This window comes from Aquarana catesbeiana, linkage group LG04, assembly GCF_042186555.1.
Source record: "Aquarana catesbeiana isolate 2022-GZ linkage group LG04, ASM4218655v1, whole genome shotgun sequence".
Classification (NCBI taxonomy): domain Eukaryota; kingdom Metazoa; phylum Chordata; class Amphibia; order Anura; family Ranidae; genus Aquarana; species Aquarana catesbeiana.
This window is the reverse complement of record NC_133327.1, coordinates 75,154,204-75,171,621: the sequence shown is the minus strand read 5'-3', so window position 1 is coordinate 75,171,621 and position 17,418 is coordinate 75,154,204. Positions and strand designations below refer to the sequence as shown.

General features: G+C 41.5%; 1 protein-coding gene across 1 annotated transcript in view; it reads right to left on the bottom strand.

Moving 5' to 3' along the window:
• The window catches only part of LDAH (lipid droplet associated hydrolase), a 376,103-nt gene that overhangs the window by 213,506 nt on the left and 145,179 nt on the right, over nt 1-17,418 (bottom strand). Inside the window, exon 4 of the mRNA XM_073625332.1 lies at nt 16,928-17,091. Within this exon, the coding sequence (XP_073481433.1) occupies nt 16,928-17,091 (164 nt within the window). The remainder of the gene's footprint in view (nt 1-16,927; nt 17,092-17,418) is intronic.

The window sequence follows — 17,418 nt, the reverse complement described above, 5'->3', positions numbered from 1 at the left end:
ACTTCTTTCCAGCTAAACTTTTACAATATTAGCATAGCCCCAGATCTTTACCCCAAAATATAAATGTCAGAGTCTGTTGACTAAAATTATTTCACATAAGCGTGATTTTAATATCACATGTGAAATGGTAATGCTGGCCATACATTATACAATTTTCTTATTCAATTTCCTTGAATGACATTCTAAATGACATTGTGTTAGTTTACGTGAGCATCTGATGCTTACATAGTAAATACAATTGTTATTTAACCACTTGAGGTCCGCGCTATAGCCGATGATGGCCACAGCACGGACCTGAATTTCTGGGAGGCCGTCATAGGACGTCCTCCCCTTTGCGCACTCCCCCTGCAGGGAGCGCATGGCGCACTGTGATCACCGAGTGACCGAGACTTGGGTGATCACTGATCCCGGCCCCTTACCACGTGATCAGCTGTCAACCAATGACAGCTGATCACGTGTGTAAACAAAAGCTCGGTAATCTTTATTTTTTGTCCTCACACTGACAGCGTGAGGAGAAAAAAAGCCGATCACCGGCTTATGCTCAAGGGACATCAGTCCCGAAGAAGAAGGAGGCACATCTGCCTCCTCCTCTGTTCCTGCCAGTGCCACCTGCCAGTGCCCACCAGTGCCACCTATCAATGTCCATGAGTGCCACCTATCAATGCCCACAAGTGCCACCTATCAATGCCCACCAGTGGTGCCAATCAGTGCCTCATCAGTGCCACCTAGCAGTGCTGCCTTTCAGTGAAACCTATCAGTGCCCATCACTGCCACCCATCAGTGCCCATCACTGCCACCTATCAGTGCCCATCATTGCCACCTATCAGTGCCCATCACTACAAGCTATCAGTTCCACCTAATCATAAAATTATTGCAAACATGTTACTTTTATTAGTGCCACTTCTCAGTGCCCACCAATGCCACCTATCAATGCCCTTCAGTGCCGCCTATCAGTGCCCACCAGTGCCGCCCATCAGTGCCTATCAGTGCAGCCCATTGGTGCCCATCAGTGCAGCCCATCAGTGCAGCCTGTTGGTGCCCATCAGTGCAGCCTCATCAGCGTACATCATTGATGGAGAAAAATTACTTGTTTGCAAAATTTTATAACAAAATATAAAAAAATATATATATTTTTTTTTAATTCGGTCTTTTTAAATTTTTTTAACAAAAAATAAAAACTGCACAGGTGGTCAAATACCACCAAAAGAAAACTCTATTTGTGCGAAAAAAAATGATAAAAATGTAATTTGGGTACAGTGTTGTATGACCGCGCAACTGTCATTCAAAGTGCGACAGCGCTGAAAGCTGAAAATTGGTCTGGACAGGAGGGGGGTTTAAGTGCCCTGTAAGCAAGTGGTTAAATCATCAAATGAAAGAGATGAGCACGCAGTGATGAGTTTGATTTCAACTTTTCATTATTGCACAAGCTTGTCCTCCTCAGGACCTTGTGCTTCGGCGAAATAAACCTCATCACCGAATGCTCACCTTTCAAGCCCCACGAGTGCCACCTTATCTACTGTATTATATATACAGTACTTTATGATTTCCTGAGCACCTGGACCCATTTTCTCTTGGATATACTGTATGCGCAGTGCCAACTTCTGGAAAATATAATAAAATGTACATGGCTCATATATTACCTACCTACATACAAATCATTTTTTTATTATATTAAGCATTGTGTTTACCGAATCTGCTACAAGCGCTCCTATTGAAGGCTGTGTAGGAAGATTAGAAGATCACAAGCTAATTGTATCAGCTCTTGGGCCCTGACAGCCAGCAATATCAGCCTACATTAGGGTTGCCACCTGTCCAGGATTCACCCGGACAGTTCGGGTTTTGAATCATGTGTCCGGGTTTCAGTCCACCTGAAACCCGGACTGTAATACTGGTAATTCTTATATTTTAATATGTTTAGGGTTGCGCTGCACTATGGTGTCCGTTTATGAAACTGTGAACAGCGGTGATCCCTAGGATCGCCGCTGATCTCAGACCATTAACGGTTTATGAAACAGACATGATCGGGGGACAACATGTCCTCCCTCGATCATCACCGCACACTGAGAAGCTGTCATTGACTGACACAGAAACAGCCATTTTATGAAGCTACGATCTCAGCGCTTCACTGACGATCTGTGTCAGAATTCACCAGCTCAGAGGTGGTGAATTGAGGAGAGAAGAGAGAATCCCGGGGAAAGGAGGAAGATTTTTGACTTCCTCTTTCCTCGACCCCCCAGGACAGTAACCATGTCCCCCTGCCGTGTCCATTGTATATATATATATATATATATATATATATATATATATATATATATATATATATATACACACACACACACACACACACACACACACACACACACACATACACGGTTGTGCTCAAAAGTTTGCATACCCTGGCATAAATTGTGAAATTTTGGCATTAATATTGAAAGTATGACTGATCATGTTAAAAAAACTGTCTTTTATTTAACCGCTCAAAGACTGGCCACAGTCCACCATCCACCATCCAAGCAGTGGCTTTCTTTTATCTTTCCCCTAAATGGTTGGAACCGGAGTAGCATCCAGTCATGGTGGGGTCTGAAGGAGCAGTGCACCATCAGCGTAGTGAGACTACAACCTGGCTGGACATCACTAGCATCTTAAAAATACCTCCCGGTATAGCTATCACACAGAGTCCCACTGCGGTGTATCCATTCCCACTACAGGATACTTTCAAGGCTCATGGCTCGTTATACTCCTAATGGAGGTAAGCGATCTGTGAGCATTCAGCTTTTGCGAAGATTCACATATTAAGAAAAATTGGTTGTCACTTTTCAGAAGAACTATTTCACTTTTACTTGTTTGGACATTTTCGTTGTGTTTCACTTTATTGGACTTTATTATTATATTCACTGGAATTTTAGTTTTTATTACTTTAAGAAATTGCGCAGATCACTACAGAGTACCTGATCTCCTATATATCCTAGAGCTCCATCCGCAGCAGTCAGCCGTAGGGTCCACTACCTTGCGGCGCACTCCAGACCCCAACAGGGTGCACCTGTCACAAAAGATCTGTGTAACAAGGTAATGAAACTTTACAAAGATGGAAAAGGATATAAAAAGATATCCAAAGCCTTGAATATGCCAGTCAGTACTGTTCTTTACTTAATAAAAAGTGGAAAACTTGGGGATCTCTTGATACCAAGCCAAGGTCAGGTAGATCAAATTTACACGCTGTACACTCACTACTGTACATTGTAGCAAAGTGTAATTTTCTTCAGTGTTGTCACGTGAAAAGATAGAATATTTTCAAAATGTGAGGGGTGTACTCACTTTTGTGAGATACTGTATGTATATATATCTATATATATATATAGATATATATACACACACAATATCTCACAAACGTGAGTACACCCCTCACATTTTTGTAAATATTTTATTATATCTTTTCATGTGACAACACTGAAGAAATTACACTTTGCTACAATGTAAAGTAGTGAGTGTACAGCAGTGTAAATTTGCTGTCCCCTCAAAATAACTCAATACACAGCCAATAATGTCTAAACTGCTGGCAACTAAAGTGAGTACACCCCTAAGTGTGTTAAGCCTTAACCCTTTTGGGCATGGAGTTCAGCAGAGCTTCACAGGTTGCCATTGAAGTCCTCTTCAACTCCTCCATGACAACATCAGAGAGCTGGTGGATGTTGGAGACCTTGCACTCCTCCACCTTCCATTGGAGGATGCCCCACAGATGCTCAATAGGGTTTAGGTCTGGAGACATGCTTGGCCAGTCCATCACCTTTCCCCCCCAGCTTCTTTAGCAAGGAAGTGGTCATCTTGGAGGTGTGTTTGGGGTCATTATCATGTTGGAATACTGCCCTGCGGCCCAGTTTACAAAGGGAGGAGATCATGCTCTGCTTCACAGTACATGTTGGCATTCATGGTTCCTTCAATGAACTGTAGCTCCCCAGTGCCGGCAGCATTCATGCAGCTCCAGACAATGCCAATCCTACCACCATGCTTGACTGTAGGCAAGACACACTTTTCTTTGTACTCCTCACCTGACTGCCGCCTCACATGCTTGACACCATCTGAACCAAATAAGTTTATCTTTGTCTCATCAGACCACAGGACATGGTTCCAGTAATCCATGTCTTTAGTCTGCTTGTCTTCAGCAAACTGTTTGCGGGCTTTCTTGTGCATCATCTTTAGAAGAGGCTTCCTTCTTGGATGACAGCCATGCAGACCAATTTGATGCAGTGTGCGGTGTATGGTCTGAGCACTGACAGGCTGACCCCCCACCCCTTCAACCTCTGGATATGACGCTGAGCATGTGCACTCATCTTCTTTGGTTGACCATATTGAGACCTGTTCTGAGTGGAACTTGTCCTGTTAAACCACTGTATGGTCTTGGCCAATGTGCTGCAGTTCAGTTTAAGGGTCTTGGCAATCTTCTTATAGCCTAGGTCATCTTTATGTAGAGCAACAATTCCTTTTTTTTAGATCCTCAGAAAGTTCTTTGCCATGAGGTGCCATGTTGAACTTCCAGTGACCAGTATGAGAGAGTGAGAGCGATAACACCAGATTTAACACACCTGCTCCCCATTCACACCTGAGACCTTGTAACACTAACGAGTCACATGACACCGGGGAGAGAAAATGGCTAATTGGGCCCAATTTGGACATTTTCACTCAGGCATCTACTCACTTTTGTTGCCAGCGATTTAGACATTAATGGCTGTGTGTTGAGTTATTTTGAGGGGACAGCAAATTTACACTGTTATACAAGCTGTACACTCACTACTTTACATTGTAGCAATGTGTCATTTCTTCAGTGTAGTCACATGAAAAGATATTTACAAAAATGTGAGGGGTCTACTCACTTTTGTGAGATAATATATATACAGTTGATATAAAAAGTCTACACACCCCTGTTAAAATGTCAGATTTCTGTGATGTAAAAAAATTAGACAAAGATAAATCATTATACTGCGGCAGGTTGGCACGTTCCCGCTAGCCGCCGTAGCTGTACGTCAGCCCTTTAAGTCAGTTAAAGCAACGCGGTGCCGTATAGCAAAAAATGGCCTGGTCATTGTGGTCAATGTGACCTATAAAGTGTACAACTCAGTTGAACAACAAGCTGAAACCTTTTAGGTGGAGGAAAGTAAAAATAAAAAACTAAAATTATATGGTTGCATAAGTGTGCACACCCTTAAACTAATACTTTGTTGAAGCACCTTTTGATTTTATTACAGCACGTCTTTTTGGGTATGAGTCTATCAGCATGGCACATCCTGACTTCAATACTCCAAATCTGTCAGATTCTGAGGGCATCTCCTGTGCACAGCCCTCTTCAGATCACCCCACATATTTTCAATCAGATTTAGGTCAGGGCTCTGGCTGGGCCATTCCAAAACTTTAATCTTCTTCTGGTGAAGCCGTTCCTTTGTTAAATTGGATGTATGCTTTGGGTTGTTGTCATGCCTAAAGATGAAGTTCCTCTTCATGTTCAGCTTTCTAGCAGAAGCCTGAAGGTTTTGTGCCAATATTGACTGGTATTTGGAACTGTTCATAATTCCCTCTACCTTGACAAAGGCCCCAGTTCCAGCTGAAGAAAAACAGCCCCAAAGCATGATGCTGCCACCACCATGCTTCACTGTGGGTATGGTGTTCTTTTGGTTATGTGCAGTGTTGTTTTTGCGCCAAACATATCTTTTGGAATTATGGCCAAAAAGTTCCACCTTGGTTTCATCAGACCATAACACATTTTCCCACATGCTTTTGAGAGACTTCATATGTGTTTTTGCAAAGTTTAGCTGGGCTCGGATGTTTTTCTTGGTAAGAAAAGGCTTCCATCTTGCCACTCTACCCCATAGCCAAGACATATGAAGAATACAGGAGATTGTTGTCACATGCACCACACAGCCAGTACTTGCCAGATATTCCTGCAGCTCCTTTAATGCTTTTGCTGTAAGCCTCTCTGCAGCCTCCCTGACTAGTTTTCTTCTTGGCTTTTCATAAATTTTGGAGGGACATCCAGTTCTTGGTAATGTCACTGTTGTGCCATATTTTCTCCACTTAATGACTTTCTTCACTGTGTTCCATTAAATATCTAATGCCTTGGAAATTCTTTTGTACCCTTCTCCTGAATGATACCTTTTAACAATGATATCTCTCTGATGCTTCGGAAGCTCTCTGCGGACCATGGCTTTGCTGTAGGATGCGACTAAGAAAATGTCAGGAAAGACCTACTAGAACAGTTGAACTTTATTTGGGATTAATCAGAGGCACTTTAAAGAATGGCAGGTGTATACTGACTCCTATTTAACATCAGTTTGAATGTGATTGCTTAATTCTGAACACAGCTACAATCCAGTTCTAAGAGGGTGTGCACACTTATGCAACCACATTATTTTATTTTGTAACTTTTACACCCCCCTTTTTTCAATTGAGTTATACAGTTTATAGGTCACATTAAAGGTGGAAAAAAGTTCTGAAATGATCTATATATATATATCTATATATATATATAGATATATAGATATCTATATAGATATAGATATCTATATATCTATATATATATATAGATATATAGATATCTATATATCTATATATATATAGATATCTATATATCTATATATATATATATATATATAGTGTGGGGGGACAGATATTTTATTAACATGAGGTGGGCGGTCTCCTCTGAGAGTGTCCGTGTACTAAGCAGTGATAATTTATCCATGCCTAATAAACAGACACCTCGTGTTTCAGTGAATATCTGGTACTGTAATCTCGTTATGTCTCACGAGATTCCAGTATCAGGGGGCATTCTCCACAGTTTGAAGCATTTGTAGATCGCTTCACTCCTCCAAAGGAGAAGCTATCTACACCACATCATAAAACAGGCATCCAGAGGAGAACGATCTCCTCTGTGAATGCCGGAGAACGGAGCAGTGAATATTTTTTACTGCTTCATAAATGGAATCCTATATCATAATATGATTGGTTGAAGGGTGTGGTGAAATCACCCTGCAGTGTTCAGCAAGCAATCCATTTGGTTTTTTGGTTTTAATAATGGGTGCATTTTTCTCTATTATCTTTTAACATCGATATAAGTCTAAACTCACATAAGCTATCCCCCCTGGGAAGATGTCAAAGCCAACAGCCAATCATAGGCAACAGAGGCATTTCCCACCCTGCAGCCACATGTATACATGCCCCTTGCATGTATCTGGCTGGAGAGGAGAATGCTTCCACTACCTATGACTGGCTGTTGGCTTTGACAGCTTCCTGGCAGGATAGCTCAGAAGGGTTCAGGCTTGTGTCCGAATACCCTACTGGTAACTATTGTCAATGGGGCTGAAAGGGGGAAAAATTCAGAGTTGTCACTGAAACAGGAGTAGAGGAAATGTCTTCCAATGGGGGCATTTGTTCTCCTTATTTTTAAGAGATTATCTCTTATGCCGCGTACACATGAGCGGACTTTTCGACCGGACTGGTCCGACGGTCTATCCGACGGACTTCCGGCAGACTTCCGACGGACTTTCCGAACAAACGGACTTGCCTATACATGATCACACCAAAGACCGACGGATTCGTATGTGATGACGTACGACCGGACTAAAATAAGGAAGTTGATAGCCAGTAGCCAATAGCTGCCCTAGCGTCGGTTTTCATCCGTCGGACTAGCATACAGACGAGCGGACTTTTCGATAGGAACTGGGTCCGGCGGAGTTCCGACGTAAAGATTTGAAACATGTTTCAAATCTTAAGTCCGTCAGATTTTCGACCGAAAAAGTCCACTGCAGGTCCGATGAAGCCCACACACGCTCAAATTGTACGCTCGTGTGTACGTGGCATTACTGTCTATGGGACAAGAAGTAAAAATAATTCATTCCAATGGTACACAAATAGCAAAAATTTAAAATGGACAGGGGTTTTAATTATTCTCTGTTCTACTCAAAACTAAAAAAAAGTTTAGCTTTAGAAACACTTTATAAAACCCAAAAAAACGTAAAAAGCTCTTCCCCTTTTTTTAAATATTGTGCCTGGGGGGTGTCTATAGTATGCCTGTAAAATGGTGCAGTTTTTGTGTTTAGAACAGTACCACAGCAAAATGACATTTCTAAAGGAAAACAGTCATTTCAAACTGATCGCGGCTGTAACGAATTGTCAGGTCTCGGCAATATAGATTTAAAAAAATGGCATGCCCCCCCCCCCCCCCCCCAGTCCATTACCAGGCCCTTCGGGTCTGGTATGTATATTAAGGGAAACAATGCGGCAAATTAAAAAAAAATGGCGTAGGGGTCCCCCCCAAAATCCATACCAGACCCTTCAGGTCTGGTCACCGTGTTTGTGTGTTCTTGCGAAATTTTTGCCTGTTCGGATGTTCTGGTGCGAACCGAACCGGGGGGGTTGTTCGGCTCATCCTTACTATTAATAAATAAAAAAATAAATATATAAAAATGTCCCATAGTTTGCAGACACTGTAACTTTTGCGTAAACCAATCAATATTCGCTTATTAGGATTTTTTTTCTAAAAATATATAGCAGAATACACATTGGTGTAAATTAATGAAGAAATTAGATTTTTTATTGGATGTGTTTTATAGCAGAAAGTAAAAAATATTTTTTTTTTTCAAAATTGGTCGGTCTTTTTTTTTTTTATAGCACAAAAACACAGTGGTGATTGAATACCACCAAATTTGCGGGAAAAAAATTACAAAAAAATCTTTTGGGGTACATTGTCGCACGACCGCGCAATTGTCAGTTAAGGCAGCGCCGTATTGCAAAAAACAGCCTGGTCATGAAGGGTGGTAAACCTTTCGGAGCTGAAGTGGTTAGTTAGGAAGAAAAAGTGAAAATTAAAAAAAAAAAAAACACTTTCCTGTACTTCTTTCCAGCTAAACTTTTACAATATTAGCATAGCCCCAGATCTTTACCCCAAAATATAAATGTCAGAGTCTGTTGACTAAAATTATTTCACATAAGCGTGATTTTAATATCACATGTGAAATGGTAATGCTGGCCATACATTATACAATTTTCTTATTCAATTTCCTTGAATGACATTCTAAATGACATTGTGTTAGTTTACGTGAGCATCTGATGCTTACATAGTAAATACAATTGTTATTTAACCACTTGAGGTCCGCGCTATAGCCGATGATGGCCACAGCACGGACCTGAATTTCTGGGAGGCCGTCATAGGACGTCCTCCCCTTTGCGCACTCCCCCTGCAGGGAGCGCATGGCGCACTGTGATCACCGAGTGACCGAGACTTGGGTGATCACTGATCCCGGCCCCTTACCACGTGATCAGCTGTCAACCAATGACAGCTGATCACGTGTGTAAACAAAAGCTCGGTAATCTTTATTTTTTGTCCTCACACTGACAGCGTGAGGAGAAAAAAAGCCGATCACCGGCTTATGCTCAAGGGACATCAGTCCCGAAGAAGAAGGAGGCACATCTGCCTCCTCCTCTGTTCCTGCCAGTGCCACCTGCCAGTGCCCACCAGTGCCACCTATCAATGTCCATGAGTGCCACCTATCAATGCCCACAAGTGCCACCTATCAATGCCCACCAGTGGTGCCAATCAGTGCCTCATCAGTGCCACCTAGCAGTGCTGCCTTTCAGTGAAACCTATCAGTGCCCATCACTGCCACCCATCAGTGCCCATCACTGCCACCTATCAGTGCCCATCATTGCCACCTATCAGTGCCCATCACTACAAGCTATCAGTTCCACCTAATCATAAAATTATTGCAAACATGTTACTTTTATTAGTGCCACTTCTCAGTGCCCACCAATGCCACCTATCAATGCCCTTCAGTGCCGCCTATCAGTGCCCACCAGTGCCGCCCATCAGTGCCTATCAGTGCAGCCCATTGGTGCCCATCAGTGCAGCCCATCAGTGCAGCCTGTTGGTGCCCATCAGTGCAGCCTCATCAGCGTACATCATTGATGGAGAAAAATTACTTGTTTGCAAAATTTTATAACAAAATATAAAAAAATATATATATTTTTTTTTAATTCGGTCTTTTTAAATTTTTTTAACAAAAAATAAAAACTGCACAGGTGGTCAAATACCACCAAAAGAAAACTCTATTTGTGCGAAAAAAAATGATAAAAATGTAATTTGGGTACAGTGTTGTATGACCGCGCAACTGTCATTCAAAGTGCGACAGCGCTGAAAGCTGAAAATTGGTCTGGACAGGAGGGGGGTTTAAGTGCCCTGTAAGCAAGTGGTTAAATCATCAAATGAAAGAGATGAGCACGCAGTGATGAGTTTGATTTCAACTTTTCATTATTGCACAAGCTTGTCCTCCTCAGGACCTTGTGCTTCGGCGAAATAAACCTCATCACCGAATGCTCACCTTTCAAGCCCCACGAGTGCCACCTTATCTACTGTATTATATATACAGTACTTTATGATTTCCTGAGCACCTGGACCCATTTTCTCTTGGATATACTGTATGCGCAGTGCCAACTTCTGGAAAATATAATAAAATGTACATGGCTCATATATTACCTACCTACATACAAATCATTTTTTTATTATATTAAGCATTGTGTTTACCGAATCTGCTACAAGCGCTCCTATTGAAGGCTGTGTAGGAAGATTAGAAGATCACAAGCTAATTGTATCAGCTCTTGGGCCCTGACAGCCAGCAATATCAGCCTACATTAGGGTTGCCACCTGTCCAGGATTCACCCGGACAGTTCGGGTTTTGAATCATGTGTCCGGGTTTCAGTCCACCTGAAACCCGGACTGTAATACTGGTAATTCTTATATTTTAATATGTTTAGGGTTGCGCTGCACTATGGTGTCCGTTTATGAAACTGTGAACAGCGGTGATCCCTAGGATCGCCGCTGATCTCAGACCATTAACGGTTTATGAAACAGACATGATCGGGGGACAACATGTCCTCCCTCGATCATCACCGCACACTGAGAAGCTGTCATTGACTGACACAGAAACAGCCATTTTATGAAGCTACGATCTCAGCGCTTCACTGACGATCTGTGTCAGAATTCACCAGCTCAGAGGTGGTGAATTGAGGAGAGAAGAGAGAATCCCGGGGAAAGGAGGAAGATTTTTGACTTCCTCTTTCCTCGACCCCCCAGGACAGTAACCATGTCCCCCTGCCGTGTCCATTGTATATATATATATATATATATATATATATATATATATATATATATATATATATATACACACACACACACACACACACACACACACACACACACATACACGGTTGTGCTCAAAAGTTTGCATACCCTGGCATAAATTGTGAAATTTTGGCATTAATATTGAAAGTATGACTGATCATGTTAAAAAAACTGTCTTTTATTTAACCGCTCAAAGACTGGCCACAGTCCACCATCCACCATCCAAGCAGTGGCTTTCTTTTATCTTTCCCCTAAATGGTTGGAACCGGAGTAGCATCCAGTCATGGTGGGGTCTGAAGGAGCAGTGCACCATCAGCGTAGTGAGACTACAACCTGGCTGGACATCACTAGCATCTTAAAAATACCTCCCGGTATAGCTATCACACAGAGTCCCACTGCGGTGTATCCATTCCCACTACAGGATACTTTCAAGGCTCATGGCTCGTTATACTCCTAATGGAGGTAAGCGATCTGTGAGCATTCAGCTTTTGCGAAGATTCACATATTAAGAAAAATTGGTTGTCACTTTTCAGAAGAACTATTTCACTTTTACTTGTTTGGACATTTTCGTTGTGTTTCACTTTATTGGACTTTATTATTATATTCACTGGAATTTTAGTTTTTATTACTTTAAGAAATTGCGCAGATCACTACAGAGTACCTGATCTCCTATATATCCTAGAGCTCCATCCGCAGCAGTCAGCCGTAGGGTCCACTACCTTGCGGCGCACTCCAGACCCCAACAGGGTGCACCTGTCACAAAAGATCTGTGTAACAAGGTAATGAAACTTTACAAAGATGGAAAAGGATATAAAAAGATATCCAAAGCCTTGAATATGCCAGTCAGTACTGTTCTTTACTTAATAAAAAGTGGAAAACTTGGGGATCTCTTGATACCAAGCCAAGGTCAGGTAGATCAAATTTACACGCTGTACACTCACTACTGTACATTGTAGCAAAGTGTAATTTTCTTCAGTGTTGTCACGTGAAAAGATAGAATATTTTCAAAATGTGAGGGGTGTACTCACTTTTGTGAGATACTGTATGTATATATATCTATATATATATATAGATATATATACACACACAATATCTCACAAACGTGAGTACACCCCTCACATTTTTGTAAATATTTTATTATATCTTTTCATGTGACAACACTGAAGAAATTACACTTTGCTACAATGTAAAGTAGTGAGTGTACAGCAGTGTAAATTTGCTGTCCCCTCAAAATAACTCAATACACAGCCAATAATGTCTAAACTGCTGGCAACTAAAGTGAGTACACCCCTAAGTGTGTTAAGCCTTAACCCTTTTGGGCATGGAGTTCAGCAGAGCTTCACAGGTTGCCATTGAAGTCCTCTTCAACTCCTCCATGACAACATCAGAGAGCTGGTGGATGTTGGAGACCTTGCACTCCTCCACCTTCCATTGGAGGATGCCCCACAGATGCTCAATAGGGTTTAGGTCTGGAGACATGCTTGGCCAGTCCATCACCTTTCCCCCCCAGCTTCTTTAGCAAGGAAGTGGTCATCTTGGAGGTGTGTTTGGGGTCATTATCATGTTGGAATACTGCCCTGCGGCCCAGTTTACAAAGGGAGGAGATCATGCTCTGCTTCACAGTACATGTTGGCATTCATGGTTCCTTCAATGAACTGTAGCTCCCCAGTGCCGGCAGCATTCATGCAGCTCCAGACAATGCCAATCCTACCACCATGCTTGACTGTAGGCAAGACACACTTTTCTTTGTACTCCTCACCTGACTGCCGCCTCACATGCTTGACACCATCTGAACCAAATAAGTTTATCTTTGTCTCATCAGACCACAGGACATGGTTCCAGTAATCCATGTCTTTAGTCTGCTTGTCTTCAGCAAACTGTTTGCGGGCTTTCTTGTGCATCATCTTTAGAAGAGGCTTCCTTCTTGGATGACAGCCATGCAGACCAATTTGATGCAGTGTGCGGTGTATGGTCTGAGCACTGACAGGCTGACCCCCCACCCCTTCAACCTCTGGATATGACGCTGAGCATGTGCACTCATCTTCTTTGGTTGACCATATTGAGACCTGTTCTGAGTGGAACTTGTCCTGTTAAACCACTGTATGGTCTTGGCCAATGTGCTGCAGTTCAGTTTAAGGGTCTTGGCAATCTTCTTATAGCCTAGGTCATCTTTATGTAGAGCAACAATTCCTTTTTTTTAGATCCTCAGAAAGTTCTTTGCCATGAGGTGCCATGTTGAACTTCCAGTGACCAGTATGAGAGAGTGAGAGCGATAACACCAGATTTAACACACCTGCTCCCCATTCACACCTGAGACCTTGTAACACTAACGAGTCACATGACACCGGGGAGAGAAAATGGCTAATTGGGCCCAATTTGGACATTTTCACTCAGGCATCTACTCACTTTTGTTGCCAGCGATTTAGACATTAATGGCTGTGTGTTGAGTTATTTTGAGGGGACAGCAAATTTACACTGTTATACAAGCTGTACACTCACTACTTTACATTGTAGCAATGTGTCATTTCTTCAGTGTAGTCACATGAAAAGATATTTACAAAAATGTGAGGGGTCTACTCACTTTTGTGAGATAATATATATACAGTTGATATAAAAAGTCTACACACCCCTGTTAAAATGTCAGATTTCTGTGATGTAAAAAAATTAGACAAAGATAAATCATTATACTGCGGCAGGTTGGCACGTTCCCGCTAGCCGCCGTAGCTGTACGTCAGCCCTTTAAGTCAGTTAAAGCAACGCGGTGCCGTATAGCAAAAAATGGCCTGGTCATTGTGGTCAATGTGACCTATAAAGTGTACAACTCAGTTGAACAACAAGCTGAAACCTTTTAGGTGGAGGAAAGTAAAAATAAAAAACTAAAATTATATGGTTGCATAAGTGTGCACACCCTTAAACTAATACTTTGTTGAAGCACCTTTTGATTTTATTACAGCACGTCTTTTTGGGTATGAGTCTATCAGCATGGCACATCCTGACTTCAATACTCCAAATCTGTCAGATTCTGAGGGCATCTCCTGTGCACAGCCCTCTTCAGATCACCCCACATATTTTCAATCAGATTTAGGTCAGGGCTCTGGCTGGGCCATTCCAAAACTTTAATCTTCTTCTGGTGAAGCCGTTCCTTTGTTAAATTGGATGTATGCTTTGGGTTGTTGTCATGCCTAAAGATGAAGTTCCTCTTCATGTTCAGCTTTCTAGCAGAAGCCTGAAGGTTTTGTGCCAATATTGACTGGTATTTGGAACTGTTCATAATTCCCTCTACCTTGACAAAGGCCCCAGTTCCAGCTGAAGAAAAACAGCCCCAAAGCATGATGCTGCCACCACCATGCTTCACTGTGGGTATGGTGTTCTTTTGGTTATGTGCAGTGTTGTTTTTGCGCCAAACATATCTTTTGGAATTATGGCCAAAAAGTTCCACCTTGGTTTCATCAGACCATAACACATTTTCCCACATGCTTTTGAGAGACTTCATATGTGTTTTTGCAAAGTTTAGCTGGGCTCGGATGTTTTTCTTGGTAAGAAAAGGCTTCCATCTTGCCACTCTACCCCATAGCCAAGACATATGAAGAATACAGGAGATTGTTGTCACATGCACCACACAGCCAGTACTTGCCAGATATTCCTGCAGCTCCTTTAATGCTTTTGCTGTAAGCCTCTCTGCAGCCTCCCTGACTAGTTTTCTTCTTGGCTTTTCATAAATTTTGGAGGGACATCCAGTTCTTGGTAATGTCACTGTTGTGCCATATTTTCTCCACTTAATGACTTTCTTCACTGTGTTCCATTAAATATCTAATGCCTTGGAAATTCTTTTGTACCCTTCTCCTGAATGATACCTTTTAACAATGATATCTCTCTGATGCTTCGGAAGCTCTCTGCGGACCATGGCTTTGCTGTAGGATGCGACTAAGAAAATGTCAGGAAAGACCTACTAGAACAGTTGAACTTTATTTGGGATTAATCAGAGGCACTTTAAAGAATGGCAGGTGTATACTGACTCCTATTTAACATCAGTTTGAATGTGATTGCTTAATTCTGAACACAGCTACAATCCAGTTCTAAGAGGGTGTGCACACTTATGCAACCACATTATTTTATTTTGTAACTTTTACACCCCCCTTTTTTCAATTGAGTTATACAGTTTATAGGTCACATTAAAGGTGGAAAAAAGTTCTGAAATGATCTATATATATATATCTATATATATATATAGATATATAGATATCTATATAGATATAGATATCTATATATCTATATATATATATAGATATATAGATATCTATATATCTATATATATATAGATATCTATATATCTATATATATATATATATATATAGTGTGGGGGGACAGATATTTTATTAACATGAGGTGGGCGGTCTCCTCTGAGAGTGTCCGTGTACTAAGCAGTGATAATTTATCCATGCCTAATAAACAGACACCTCGTGTTTCAGTGAATATCTGGTACTGTAATCTCGTTATGTCTCACGAGATTCCAGTATCAGGGGGCATTCTCCACAGTTTGAAGCATTTGTAGATCGCTTCACTCCTCCAAAGGAGAAGCTATCTACACCACATCATAAAACAGGCATCCAGAGGAGAACGATCTCCTCTGTGAATGCCGGAGAACGGAGCAGTGAATATTTTTTACTGCTTCATAAATGGAATCCTATATCATAATATGATTGGTTGAAGGGTGTGGTGAAATCACCCTGCAGTGTTCAGCAAGCAATCCATTTGGTTTTTTGGTTTTAATAATGGGTGCATTTTTCTCTATTATCTTTTAACATCGATATAAGTCTAAACTCACATAAGCTATCCCCCCTGGGAAGATGTCAAAGCCAACAGCCAATCATAGGCAACAGAGGCATTTCCCACCCTGCAGCCACATGTATACATGCCCCTTGCATGTATCTGGCTGGAGAGGAGAATGCTTCCACTACCTATGACTGGCTGTTGGCTTTGACAGCTTCCTGGCAGGATAGCTCAGAAGGGTTCAGGCTTGTGTCCGAATACCCTACTGGTAACTATTGTCAATGGGGCTGAAAGGGGGAAAAATTCAGAGTTGTCACTGAAACAGGAGTAGAGGAAATGTCTTCCAATGGGGGCATTTGTTCTCCTTATTTTTAAGAGATTATCTCTTATGCCGCGTACACATGAGCGGACTTTTCGACCGGACTGGTCCGACGGTCTATCCGACGGACTTCCGGCAGACTTCCGACGGACTTTCCGAACAAACGGACTTGCCTATACATGATCACACCAAAGACCGACGGATTCGTATGTGATGACGTACGACCGGACTAAAATAAGGAAGTTGATAGCCAGTAGCCAATAGCTGCCCTAGCGTCGGTTTTCATCCGTCGGACTAGCATACAGACGAGCGGACTTTTCGATAGGAACTGGGTCCGGCGGAGTTCCGACGTAAAGATTTGAAACATGTTTCAAATCTTAAGTCCGTCAGATTTTCGACCGAAAAAGTCCACTGCAGGTCCGATGAAGCCCACACACGCTCAAATTGTACGCTCGTGTGTACGTGGCATTACTGTCTATGGGACAAGAAGTAAAAATAATTCATTCCAATGGTACACAAATAGCAAAAATTTAAAATGGACAGGGGTTTTAATTATTCTCTGTTCTACTCAAAACTAAAAAAAAGTTTAGCTTTAGAAACACTTTATAAAACCCAAAAAAACGTAAAAAGCTCTTCCCCTTTTTTTAGGTGGACTTCTTCCAAAGCTAGTGACTTACCTTAAGACCAGGTAATCGCTTCATCATCTCCAATATGGTAAAGCATCCAATGGAATGACCAATAAGAATCAGTTTCATGTCAGCTGGAATATTCTCCTGCAGGAAAGACAGCTTATGTTCGATTTGTCCATTAAGGCCAAACACATCTTCTGTCTGGACCGAGTCTGTGAATTAAAATGAATGTTAATTAAACAAGGATTGTCAAATAATGCAAACACTTATATTTATAGGGAAACTATAATGGTTTGGGGTTTATTTTATTATAATTTTGTTTAAGGTTTATACATTTTTAAACTGATGTTTTTATATACAGGTATTTTTTATAATTTTACATATTAAATGTAAAAACAATTTTGTTTTACAAAGTAACATCTAATAAATGGTAAAATATTCAGAAAGTACTATGGGTTATCTAAAGAGAGAGCACAGCAGAAGCCCCTTCCTTCGGGATCAATTTGTCTGACTGAATCCTTGGACAGAACCTTCTGATA